A 13,128-nucleotide genomic window follows, 5' to 3' on the forward strand; every position below is an offset into this window, starting at 1 on the left:
GTATTAACCCTGTAACCACCCTGAATTAACCCTGTAACCACGTGGAATTAACCCTGTAACCACGCTGAATTAACCCTGTAACCACGCCGAATTAACCCTGTAACCACTACGGTATTAACCCTGAAACCACACTGAATTCATTCGTAAAAAATTCATCCATATTACAATGAATTTCATAGTGAAACTATGAACAACTATGAGATCAGGTTGTTTGAATAAATGTATTTGAGTATTTTCAAAAACTGTACATTGCAATATTCAGCTACTTTCTCAAATAAAAATATTTCAACACTCTAAACACCTTCAAATATCTGTAAAATGAATTGAAATACGCTAAATATTATATAAACCCAGGTCTGACATACTCACACACGCGCACACAGGTACACACGTGCACTAAAAGGTGCTATCTACAACCAAAAAGGGTTCTATGTGGACAACTTTACTATTTTGTAACCATTTTTTCTAAGTGAGTAGTCAATGCCATATGCTTTACATAAGGTCAGGACTTTTTCCAGACCATGTGACCTGACCACTATACAGACTGTAGGGTCAGGACTTTTTCCAGACCATGTGACCTGACCACTATACAGACTGTAGGGTCAGGACTTTTTCCAGACCATGTGACCTGACCACTATACAGACTGTAGGGTCAGGACTTTTTCCAGACCATGTGACCTGACCACTATACAGACTGTAGGGTCAGGACTTTTTCCAGACCATGTGACCTGACCACTATACAGACTGTAGGGTCAGGACTTTTTCCAGACCATGTGACCTGACCACTATACAGACTGTAGGGTCAGGACTTTTTCCAGACCATGTGACCTGACCAGTATACAGACTGTAGGGCCAGGACTCTTTCCTGGTCAGGTCACATGGTCAGGTAAAGTCCTTACCCTCGCTCCTAGTTTAATGGTAGTTTATCAGCTGGCAGGGTGAATCCCATAGATCCTTCCATAGCTACAGTGGACCTGCAGACACAGCCCAGCACAACCCAGAAAGAAGCAGACAGTCAGAGGAAGATGGTGGGCAGAGGCTCACTTCTCACGCACACACACACACACACACACACGCTGGGAGATAACAACATTAGCATCTGACTGGCTCCCTAGTCAACATGAGCAGCCAGCAGCCTCCTGAGAGCCTAGTCATGGTGGTCGTTAAAAATGCATTACCCCCTTCCTTCCTTCCCTCCTTCTTCCTTCTATCTCTCAGCTAGGTGGGTGGGGGGTCTTATACTTTTTAAACACAGAACAAAACAAGGCCCCAAGTCTATGTCCAAGTGAACTGATTCAAATCAGAATAAATACCTTTCATAGAGGGAGTCAGGGGAACAATGAGTAGAGAAAGAGATGGAGAGAGAGAGAAATAAATCAATGGAGAGAGAGAGAGGTGGAGAGAGAGAGTGAAAGAAAGGGATGGAGAGAGAGGTGGAGAGAGAGAGAGAGAGAGAAAGGGATATAGAGAGGGAGAGAAAGAAAGGGATGTAGAGAGAAAAAGAAAGGGATGTAGAGAGAGGTGGAGAGAGAGAGAGAGAAAGGGATGTAGAGAGAGGTGGAGAGAGAGAGAGAGAAAGGGATATAGAGAGGGAGAGAAAGAAAGGGATATAGAGAGGGAGAGAAAGAAAGGGAAGAGAGAAAAAGAAAGGGATGTCCAAGAGAGGTGGAGAGAGAGAGAATAAAGAGAAAGGGATGTAGAGAGAGGTGGGAGAGAGAGAGAGAAAGGGATGGAGAGAGGGAGAGAAAGAAAGGGATGTAGAGAGAAAAAGAAAGGGATGTAGAGAGAAAAGAAAGGGATGTAGAGAGAAAAGAAAGGGATGTAGAGAGAAAAGAAAGGGATGTAGAGAGGTGGAGAGAGAGAGAGAGAAAGGGATGTAGAGAGAAAAAGAAAGGGATGTAGAGAGAGGTGGAGAGAGAAAGAAAGGGATGAGAGAGAGAGAGAGAGAAAGGGATGTAGAGAGGGAGAGAAAGGGATGGAGAGAAAGGGATGGAGAGAGAGAAAGGGATGGGAGAGAGAGAGAGAGAGAAAGGGATGTAAGAGAGGGAGAGAAAGGGATGGAGAGAGAGGTGGAGAGAGAGAGAAAGGGATGTAGAGAGAAAAAGAAAGGGATGTAGAGAGATGGAGAGAAAGAAAGAAAGGGATGAAGAGAGAGGGGGCGAGAGAAGGCAGAGTTCCTGTTTTTAATTGGGTTTCGGGGTTCTGGTCAGTGTTAGGTCTGAATACGTTGCCGTGTCAACCAGGTAGAGAGGGCGCTGAATGTGAAGCGGTTCTGTTGTGTATGACCCACATGCACGCACACATCCACACCCACACACATGCACATGCACACATACGCACATACACTCACACATATAGTGGGGCAAAAAAGTATTTAGTCAGCCACCAATTGTGCAAGTTCTCCCACTTAAAAAGATGAGAGAGGCCTGTAATTTTCATCATAGGTACACTTCAAATATGACACAAAATGAGGGGGAAAATCCAGAAAATCACATAGTAGGATTTTTAATGAATTTAATGGCAAATTATGGTGGGAAAAAAGTATTTGGTCACCTACAAGCAAGATTTCTGGCTCTCACAGACCTGTAACTTCTTCTTTAAGAGGCTCCTCTGTCCTCCACTCGTTACCTGTATTAATGGCACCTGTTTGAACTTGTTATCAGTATAAAAGACACCTGTCCACAACCTCAAACAGTCACACTCCAAACTCCACTATGGCCAAGACCAAAGAGCTGTCAAAGGACACCAGAAACAAAATTGTAGACCTGCACCAGACTGGGAAGACTGAATCTGCAATAGGTAAGCAGCTTGGTTTGAAGAAATCAACTGTGGAAGCAATTATTAGGAAATTGAAGACATACAAGACCACTGATAATCTCCCTCGATCTGGGGCTCCACGCAAGATCTCACCCCGTGGGGTCAAAATGATCACAAGAACGGTGAGCAAAAATCCCAGAACCACACAGGGGAACCTAGTGAATGACCTGCAGAGAGCTGGGACCAAAGTAACAAAGCCTACCATCAGTAACACACTACACCGCCAGGGACTCAAATCCTGCAGTGCCAGACGTGTCCCCCTGCTTAAGCCAGTACATGTCCAGGCCCGTCTAAAGTTTGCTAGAGAGCATTTGGATGATCCAGAAGAAGATTCGGAGAATGTCATATGGTCAGAAGAAACCAAAATATAACTTTTTGGTAAAAACTCAACTCGTTGTGTTTGGAGGACAAAGAATGCTGAGTTGCATCCAAAGAACACCATACCTACTGTGAAGCACGGGGGTGAAAACATCATGCTTTGGGGCTGTTTTTCTGCAAAGGGACCAGGACAAAGGAAAGAATGAATGGGGCCACGTATCGTGAGATTTTGAGTGAAAACCTCCTTCCACCAGCAAGGGCATTGAAGATGAAACGTGGTTGGGTCTTTCAGCATGACAATGATCCCAAACACACTGCCCGGGTAACGAAGGAGTAGCTTCGTAAGAAGCATTTCAAGGTCCTGGAGTGGCCTAGCCAGTCTCCAGATCACAACCCCATAGAAAATCTTTGGAGGGAGTTGAAAGTCCGTGTTGCCCAGCAACAGCCCCAAAACATCACTGCTCTAGAGGAGATCTGCATGGAGGAATGGGCCAAAATACCAGCAACAGTGTGTGAGAACCTTGTGAAGACTTACAGAAAACGTTTGACCTCTGTCATTGCCAAAAAAAGGGTATATAACAAAGTATTGAGATAAACTTTTGTTATTGACCAAATACTTTTTTTCCACCATAATTTGCAAATAAATTCATTCATTTTTTTTTCTCTTTTTGTCTGTCATAGTTGAAGTGTACCTATGATGAAAATTACAGGCCTCTCATCTTTTTAAGTGGGAGAACTTGCACAATTGGTGGCTGACTAAATACTTTTTTGCCCCACTGTATATTCAAGCAGATACATATGCATGCATGCACACACTACTCAACATTCCATACAGGAAAAACTAGACCTCACCGTGACTTCCTGACAGAAATGAACAGAAACTCTCATGACCACACAACAAACAAATAAACAAACGACAGAAAAACAATTATAAATCAATTCAAAACGAAAACTGGGAATGTTTTCTCCTGTCTCCCTAGTAAGTGTGTGACAGTGTGTGACAGTGCGTGACAGTGTGTGTAACACTGTGTGTTTCCCCCCCAGTCCACCAGAACTACATTGGTACGGATGCAGAGAAGAATCCCTTCTACCTGTCTGTGGTTCTGTCCGACCAGAACAACCAGCGGGTCCCTCAGTACAGAGCCATCCTCTGGAGGAAGACAGTAAGGATCTAGAATTAGATCACCCTTCCCAAAGCCTATTGGTGTTGGTACAAATGGACTTTTTGCACAGATCTAGGATCAGCTTACTCTCTCAAAATCCTTCACCTTAAGCATTGGTCTTGTTGGAAGTTGGCTTGAGATACAGATTTAGGATCAGCTCACTCTCCCCATAGCAAAACCTTGATCATTAAGGTGAAACATGCATATCTGATCTTACTGTAGATCTGTGTCTGGATGGAGGTCCGTCTTCTGTTCAGATAGATGATTAGACTAATCATGATGACTACTTTCCACATCCACACCTGAGATAATCTCCTCTCCTCTCCTCTCCTCTCCTCTCCTCTCCTCTCCTCTCCTCTCCTCTCCTCTCCTCTCCTCTCCTCTCCTCTCCTCTCCTCTCCTCTCCTCTCCTCTCTCCTCCTCTCCTCTCCTCTCCTCTCCTCTCCTCTCCCCCAGGGAACTCTGAAGATCAGTCTGCCATACAGCCCCACCAAAACACTATCAGTCAAATCCATCTTAAGGTGAGAACTGCTCAGGATGCCATTCAATATACTGGTTGTTTCATACAGTTGATTGTACTGACTAGCCTGGTCCCAGATCTGTTGGTGCTGTCTTGCCAACCCCTATGGTCATTGTCACATATTGGCAAGACAGAGAGAGAGAGAAAGAAAGGGATGGAGAGAGACAGACATGGGACCAGGCTAAGATATAACCAAGGAATCAGGGTAAAAACACATGGATAAATTTGTTGTGGATATGTAGTCTGTTGTATTTAAATGAACAACAACATGAAAATATGCTTTAAGATAATTATGGAATAGATTGGACGTACAAGATGTAAACCTGTCTTTGAACACTTATCTTTTCTCTTCTCCTGAACTTTTCTTCTTCTCCTCCTCTTCCTCTCCTTCTCCTCCTCTCCTCCTATCCTCTGCTCTCCTCCCCCTGCAGTGCGATGAACCTGGACAGGTTTGAGAAAGGCCCGAGGGAGATTCTCAACCCAGAGATACAGAAGGTGAGATCACACTGTGTCAGCCACAGAGATACAGAAGGTGAGATCACACTGTGTCAGCCACAGAGATACAGAAGGTGAGATCACACTGTGTCAGCCACAGAGATACAGAAGGTGAGATCACACTGTGTCAGCCACAGAGATACAGAAGGTGAGATCACACTGTGTCAGCCACAGAGATACAGAAGGTGAGATCACACTGTGTCAGCCACAGAGATACAGAAGGTGAGATCACACTGTGTCAGCCACAGAGATACAGAAGGTGAGATCACACTGTGTCAGCCACAGAGATACAGAAGGTGAGATCACACTGTGTCAGCCACAGAGATACAGAAGGTGAGATCACACTGTGTCAGCTACAGAGATACAGAAGGTGAGATCACACTGTATCAGCCAGAAAGAAACAGATGTAGGATCTTCATTTGATCACTTTTTTAGTGTTTGTTCCTGCACCACAGCAAATGCAGTAGCCTGGACTGCCGCTATTAGGCAGGTGGCAGATGGTGCACACCTCATGAGTCTGTTGTTTACCCCTGGCTGAAAACTTACGGATGGTGCACACCTCATGAGTCTGTTGTTTACCCCTGGCTGAACGCGGTGGACAACATCAGGAAGTAGCATTAGCCACTCTAGCATGGTGGTGGAAAATAATGTTTTATTAAGACAGTAGGTGTATTTTTCCTGTTTCTTTCCACCAACAGGCCATTCAATCAAGTTAAAGAGGAATCCAACGTCTTTGCAGCCTGAATGGAGGATGTTTTATGTATGAACCGGTCACCAGGGAACACAAGTCTATTACCGGCTGTGCAGGACGGTGACAGATGACAGATGACAGTGACAGATGACAGACGACAGTGACAGATGACCGTGACAGATGACCGTGACAGATGACAGACGACAGTGACAGATGACCGTGACAGATGATAGTGACAGATGACAGACGACAGTGACATATGACAGATGACAGACGACAGTGACAGATGACAGTGACAGATGACAGTGACAGATGACAGATGGCAGTGACAGACGACAGACAGTGTAAGGAATAATACCGCCATCTGGTGGAAGCAGGTCTAGAAATGCAGATGAGCCTTGTGAGCAATAACAATAACAATTTCTTCAACTTTTATAGTGCTATTCATTACAAAGTCATCTCAAAGCGCAATGGAGCAACATGCAATTTAAAAGAAAAAAACCCTCACAACATCATGAGATGGACAGCCATTAGAAAGTTCATGGCTTGAGTGGTCATCTAAAGGAGGTGGTCAAGCAGGGAGAGAACGTCCGGGGGCAGCCAGGCAGGCAGCACGGTCTCATCGAGGTGTCTCGCTGTCTCTGGCTTTTCCGTAGTAAAAACGGATCGAGCAAAATGATGGGCTAAAATTTCAAGTCCTGTTTCTGCAGGATTATTTTGTTGTGATAATACAGGTCAAATTAAGAGCCTACATCTGTATATAACAGTCGTGTTCTAACTCTATTTCTATGGTATCAGGCCTATACTGTAACAGATCTGGGAGTCATTACAGATTGGGAGTCATTGGAGATTGGTAGTCATTGGACATTGGGAGTTATCGGAGTCATTGGAGATTGGGAGTCATTTGGGAGTCATTGGACATTGGGAGTTATCGGAGTCATTGGACATTGGGAGTCATTTGGGAGTCATTGGACATTGGGAGTTATCGGAGTCATTGGACATTGGGAGTTATCGGAGTCATTGGACATTGGGAGTTATCGGAGTCATTGGACATTGGGAGTTATCGGAGTCATTGGACATTGGGAGTTATCGGAGTCATTGGAGGGTCAACTGATGATAACTGTGGTGTGTTTTCTCTTCATAGGACCTACTGGTGTTGGAGGAGCAAGAGGTATTCATTTATTTATTCTGTTATAAATATAATTGAAGTGGATATTGTAGATATTGGTGTTGAGCTAGAGATTTCTAGAGATTTCCTTCTCCTTTTCTACCGGGGTTGTTTTTCTGGTTTTGGCAAATTATAGAAGTTAAGTTATAATTTAACACTAGGGGATAGTGGCCCTTTAGATGTACAATATATCTGTCTTATCATTTGTCAGGGTTCTGTCAACTTCAAATTCGGTGTCCTGTATGCCAAAGATGGACAGCTCACAGACGACGAGATGTTTAGCAACGGTAAGTCACTATTATTGTGAGTAATAGGTATTGAAGTATCAATGTCGTATGAGCTGTAGTTTGACCTCTGCTCTCTCATCTGTTCCTTCAGAGACTGGGAGCCAGAGCTTCGATAAGTTCCTTAACCTCCTGGGTGACACCATCTCCCTGCAGGGCTGGGCAGGCTACCGTGGTGGGCTGGATACCAAGAGTAAGACACCCCCCCACACACACACACACACACACACACACACACACACACACACACACACACACACACCATGGGTTCTGCTATTAATGATTGTTTTTCCATTTCAACAGACCGTGGAGATGTCTTTCATTCACATTCCCTCTTTTAAGATGACTCTTTCTCTTTCTTTCTCTAACACTCTTCCCTCTCCTCCTTCATCTTCTGCTCCCACTGCTCTATCCTTCTCAACCCTCCTCTCCCTACCCCCTCTCGCTCCACCCCCTCCCCCTCTCTATCTCTCTCACTCTCTCTCTCCAGATGACACTACAGGAATGAACTCCATCTACACAGTGTACCAGGGCCATGAGCTGATGTTCCATGTCTCCACCATGCTACCCTACTCCAAGGAGAACAAGCAGCAGGTGTGGGTGCATTCATGAGTGTGTGTGTGTGTGTGTGTATGTGTGTGCCTGTTTTGTCTTTACATGGCGTCAGTCCTCCAGAACTCCAGAGCTTTATATAACCATCCCTCCCTCTGGGTCAGTCCTCCAGAGCTCCGGAGCTATATATAACCATCCCTCCCTCTGGGTCAGTCCTCCAGAGCTCCGGAGCTATATATAACCATCCCTCCCTCTGGGTCAGTCCTCCAGAGCTACAGAGCTATATATATAACCATCCCTCCCTCTGGGTCAGTCCTCCAGAGCTACAGAGCTATATATAACCATCCCTCCCTCTGGGTCAGTCCTCCAGAGCTACAGAGCTATATATATAACCATCCCTCCCTCTGGGTCAGTCCTCCAGAGCTACAGAGCTATATATAACCATCCTCCCTCTGGGTCAGTCCTCCAGAGCTACAGAGCTATATATATAACCATCCCTCCCTCTGGGTCAGTCCTCCAGAGCTACAGAGCTATATATATAACCATCCTCTCTCTGGGTCAGTCCTCCAGAGTTACATATCTGTATGTAACCATCCCTCCCTCGGGGTCAGTCCTCCGACCTCTGACACTCTCTCCCCCGTGTAACCCTTTCACCCCCTTCTTTCTCTCTTTTTATTCTCTCCCCTCTGCTTATCTCACCCTCCCTCCTTCTTTATCTCTCTCTCCCTCCCTCCCTCCCTCCCCTATCTCTCTCTCTCTCTCTCTCTCTCCCCCCCTCCCTCTCTCTCTCCCTCCTCCCCCTCCCTCCCCCCCCTCTCTCTCGCTCTCTCTCTCTCTCTCTCGCTCTCTCTCTCTCTCTCTCTCGCCCTCTCTCCCCTCTCTCTCTCTCTCTCTCTCTCTCTCTCTCTCCCCCTCTCTCTCTCTTCTGTATCAGATTGCTAGTCTCCAGTTACTCTTACTATCTAGCATACAGAATGATGTTCAGTCATATCCTTTCAGTTAGTCTTTTATCTGTTCAAGGTCAGAGTTGTTGAGATGCAGAGGAAATAGGAAGTACTCTCTTGTCCTTGGTCTTTCAATCTCCATTCACTTACTCTAGAGGAAAAAACACATACACACAGATGCACGCAAACAAACACAAAGGCGTACACACACACACCTAAACGAGTCAGACAAGATACCTCTATTGAAAAATAAGAAACAAAGTATTGACATTCTACACTAAAACATTTGTACCTTACGACCTAAAAGCCTCTTCGTGTCTTCGTGTCAGACAATGCTACCACTTGCTACTGTTTGGAGTGTGTGTGACTGGAGAGTGTGTGTGTGTGTGTGTGTGTGTGTGTGTGTGTGGTCTGACTCAATAAGATGTCATTCAGCACTTATTTAACTTGTTTATTGTATGACGTATCTCATTTTCTTCTCTCTCTCTCTCTCTCTTCAGGTAGAGAGGAAAAGACACATTGGGAATGACATCGTCACCATAGTGTTCCAAGAGGGAGAGGACGCGTCTCCGTCATTTAAACCCTCCATGATCCGATCCCATTTCACACGTATCCTTCCTTTATGGCCAATCAAGCACAACCAGGAAATGGTCATCCCTGACGTTCACAATACCATGGACATTATCGCCTGTACCCCCTGCCAGTGTCAATTAGCTATGCAAGGCGAAAGTAAACAACATAGCGATTTCTTTTACCATCTGCATGCTTGAAAAGTTGTGACCAGATCTACTTTTTGCAGGCGCAACCTGTTAAATAATCAAATCTAATCCAATTTATTTATATAGCCCTTCGTACATCAGCTGATATCTCAAAGTGCTGTACAGAAACCCAGCCTAAAACCCCAAACAGCAAGCAATGCAGGTGTAGAAGCACAGTGGCTAGGAAAAACTCCCTAGAAAGGCCAAAACCTAGGAAGAAACCTTAGAGAGGAACCAGGCTATGTGGGGTGGCCAGTCCTCTTCTGGCTGTGCCTGACCCTAGCTCCCCAAGACATAAACTACTGCAGCATAAATACTGGAGGCTGAGACAGGAGGGGTCAGGAGACACTGTGGCTCCATCCGAGGACAACCTGGGACAGGGCCAAACAGGAAGGATATAACCCCACCCACTTTGCCAAAGCACAGCCCCCACACCACTAGAGGGATATCTTCAACCACCAACTTACCATCCTGAGACAAGGCCGAGTATAGCCCACAAAGTTCTCCGCCACGGCACAACCCAAGGGGGGGCGCCAACCCAGACAGGAAGATCACATCAGTGACTCAACCCACTCAAGTGACGCACCCCTCCTAGGGACGGTATGAAAGAGCCCTAGTAAGCCTGTGACTCAGCCCCTGTAATAGGGTTAGAGGCAGAGAATCCCAGTGGAAAGAGGGGAACCGGCCAGGCAGAGACAGCAAGGGCGGTTCGTTGCTCCAGAGCCTTTCCGTTCACCTTCACACTCCTGGGCCAGACTACACTCAATCATATGACCCACTGAAGAGATGAGTCTTCAGTAAAGACTTAAAGGTTGAGACCGAATTTGCGTCTCTTACATGGGTAGGCAGACCATTCCATAAAAATGGAGCTCTATAGGAGAAAGCCCTGCCTCCAGCTGTTTGCTTAGAAATTCTAGGGACAATTAGGGGGCCTGCGTCTTGTGACCGTAGCGTACGTGTAGGTATGTACGGCAGGACCAAATCAGAGAGATAGGTAGGAGCAAGCCCATGTAATGCTTTGTAAGTTAGCAGTAAAACCTTGAAATCAGCCCTTGCTTTGACAGGAAGCCAGTGTAGGGAGGCTAGCACTGGAGTAATATGATCAAAAATGTTGGTTCTAGTCAGGATTCTAGCAGCCGTATTTAGCACTAACTGAAGTTTATTTAGTGCTTTATCTGGGTAGCCGGAAAGTAGAGCATTGCAGTAGTCTAACCTAGAAGTGACAAAAGCATGGATTAATTTTTCTGCATCATTTTTGGACAGAAAGTTTCTGATTTTTGCAATGTTACGTAGATGGAAAAAAGCTGTCCTTGAAACAGTCTTAATATGTTCTTCAAAAGAGAGATCAGGGTCCAGAGTAACGCCGAGGTCCTTCACAGTTTTATTTGAGACGACTGTACAACCATTAAGATTAATTGTCAGATTCAACAGAAGATCTCTTTGAATCCTCAGTTGTGCTTTTAGCATGTAAATCTTGGTGAGCCAAACTCCCACATTTTGTTTAGATGCAAGCCAGCAAATCGACAACACACAACACAGCAGAGCTTTATTTTCAGCATCATGGAGTGAATCCTTACCACCGCTACACCTGGCTATCAGCAGAGCCTTGTCTGGCAGCAAAATAATTATTTCAGTCTCGTTTACTGCCTTTTTAAAAACATTGCTGATATGGCTGACTTGCTTAAACAACTGTGGTTTCTACTGCCAATTGAGATGAACAAACTATGGCATAAGGGAACGATGAGCGGATAACAGGCAATCTGTCATTTTGATTAAGACATTAATGAGCGAGTTAAGAGGGACGTAGCCAATATATCTATTTGTTCAGCACTTTTGAAATGTACAGCGACAGAATTCAGAACATTGGTCGTTCTTGCAGTATTCTCCCTGTACACCAAGTCAGAACTGAAGGATAAATAAAGGGGGCATATAAGCAGACAATGAAAGCTCTTACAATATTATATGCTGACATTTCTCTAAAACAGGCTATAGGCACCACCAAGTCAGAACAGTAAGCTAAGTTATGAGGGGAAAGGGACCAAAATATCAGGGTGAATCACATGGGCTACTAACATATTACTACACAACATACACTTAGTATTACTTATCTACAGTATACATATCTCCCTGACATATTACTACACAACATACACTTAGTATTACTCTCTTATCTACAGTATACATATCTCCCTGACATATTACTACACAACATACACTTAGTATTACTCTCTTTGCTACAGTATACATATCTCCCTGGCATATTACATCATTTATGCAGCAGCATACACTACATTTTTGAACTCACCTTGTTATGCTGTGCCCACTTGAACAGTAAGGTGACAGGACGGTCCTTGTGTCTCTCATCAAACTTAGTCATCAAAGTCTGGCATTCTCTGAATTTATGGTGCTTTCAAGACAACTGGGAAGGTTGAGTAATGACGTCAGCGATCTTCAGGTCGAAGCTTCAACCTTTTCTGGCCCTTGGTGTTGCAGGTGAATGTTTATCATTTTAAGCATGGAAAAGAAACCCTTAAACCCAGTGTCACCAGAAAAGCACCCCCATAACATCTCACCTCCTCCATGCTTCATGGAGAACCACACATGCGGAGATCATCCGTTCACCTACTCTGCGTCTCACAAAGAGGCAAAGGTTGGAACCAAAAATCTCAAATTTGGACTCATCAGACCAAAGGACAGACTTCCACCAGTCTAATGTCCACTGCTCGTGTTTCTTGGCCCAAGCAAGTCTCTTCTTCTTATGGGTGTCCTTTAGTAGTGGTTTCTTTGCAGCAATTCAACCATGAAGGCCTGATTCACACAGTCTCCTCTGAACAGTTGAGATGTCTGTTACTTAAACTCTGTGAAGCATTTGTTTGTGCTGCAATTTCTGAGGCTGGTAACTAATGAACTTATCCTCTACAGCAGAGGTAACTCTAATGAACTTATCCTCTACAGCAGAGGTAACTCTAATGAACTTATCCTCTACAGCAGAGGTAACTCTAATGAACTTATCCTCTACAGCAGAGGTAACTCTAATGAACTTATCCTCTACAGCAGAGGTAACTCTAATGAACTTATCCTCTACAGCAGAGGTAACTCTAATGAACTTATCCTCTACAGCAGAGGTAACTCTAATGAACTTATCCTCTACAGCAGAGGTAACTCTAATGAACTTATCCTCTACAGCAGAGGTAACTCTAATGAACTTATCCTCTACAGCAGAGGTAACTCTAATGAACTTATCCTCTACAGCAGAGGTAACTGTAATGAACTTATCCTCTACAGCAGAGGTAACTCTAATGAACTTATCCTCTACAGCAGAGGTAACTCTAATGAACTTATCCTCTACAGCAGAGGTAACTCTAATGAACTTATCCTCTACAGCAGAGGTAACTCTAATGAACTTATCCTCTACAGC

General features: G+C 44.7%; 1 protein-coding gene across 6 annotated transcripts in view; it reads left to right on the forward strand.

Moving 5' to 3' along the window:
* The window catches only part of garnl3 (GTPase activating Rap/RanGAP domain like 3), a 183,186-nt gene that overhangs the window by 86,563 nt on the left and 83,495 nt on the right, over window positions 1-13,128 (forward strand). For all 6 annotated transcript variants that reach the window (XM_042302563.1, XM_042302564.1, XM_042302565.1 and 3 more), the window contains exons 5-12: window positions 4,180-4,298; window positions 4,755-4,819; window positions 5,250-5,313; window positions 7,149-7,175; window positions 7,384-7,459; window positions 7,551-7,649; window positions 7,947-8,050; window positions 9,453-9,561. In XM_042302563.1, the coding sequence (XP_042158497.1) occupies window positions 4,180-4,298; window positions 4,755-4,819; window positions 5,250-5,313; window positions 7,149-7,175; window positions 7,384-7,459; window positions 7,551-7,649; window positions 7,947-8,050; window positions 9,453-9,561 (663 nt within the window). The remainder of the gene's footprint in view (window positions 1-4,179; window positions 4,299-4,754; window positions 4,820-5,249; window positions 5,314-7,148; window positions 7,176-7,383; window positions 7,460-7,550; window positions 7,650-7,946; window positions 8,051-9,452; window positions 9,562-13,128) is intronic.

Source organism: Oncorhynchus tshawytscha, linkage group LG20, assembly GCF_018296145.1.
Source record: "Oncorhynchus tshawytscha isolate Ot180627B linkage group LG20, Otsh_v2.0, whole genome shotgun sequence".
NCBI lineage: Eukaryota > Metazoa > Chordata > Actinopteri > Salmoniformes > Salmonidae > Oncorhynchus > Oncorhynchus tshawytscha.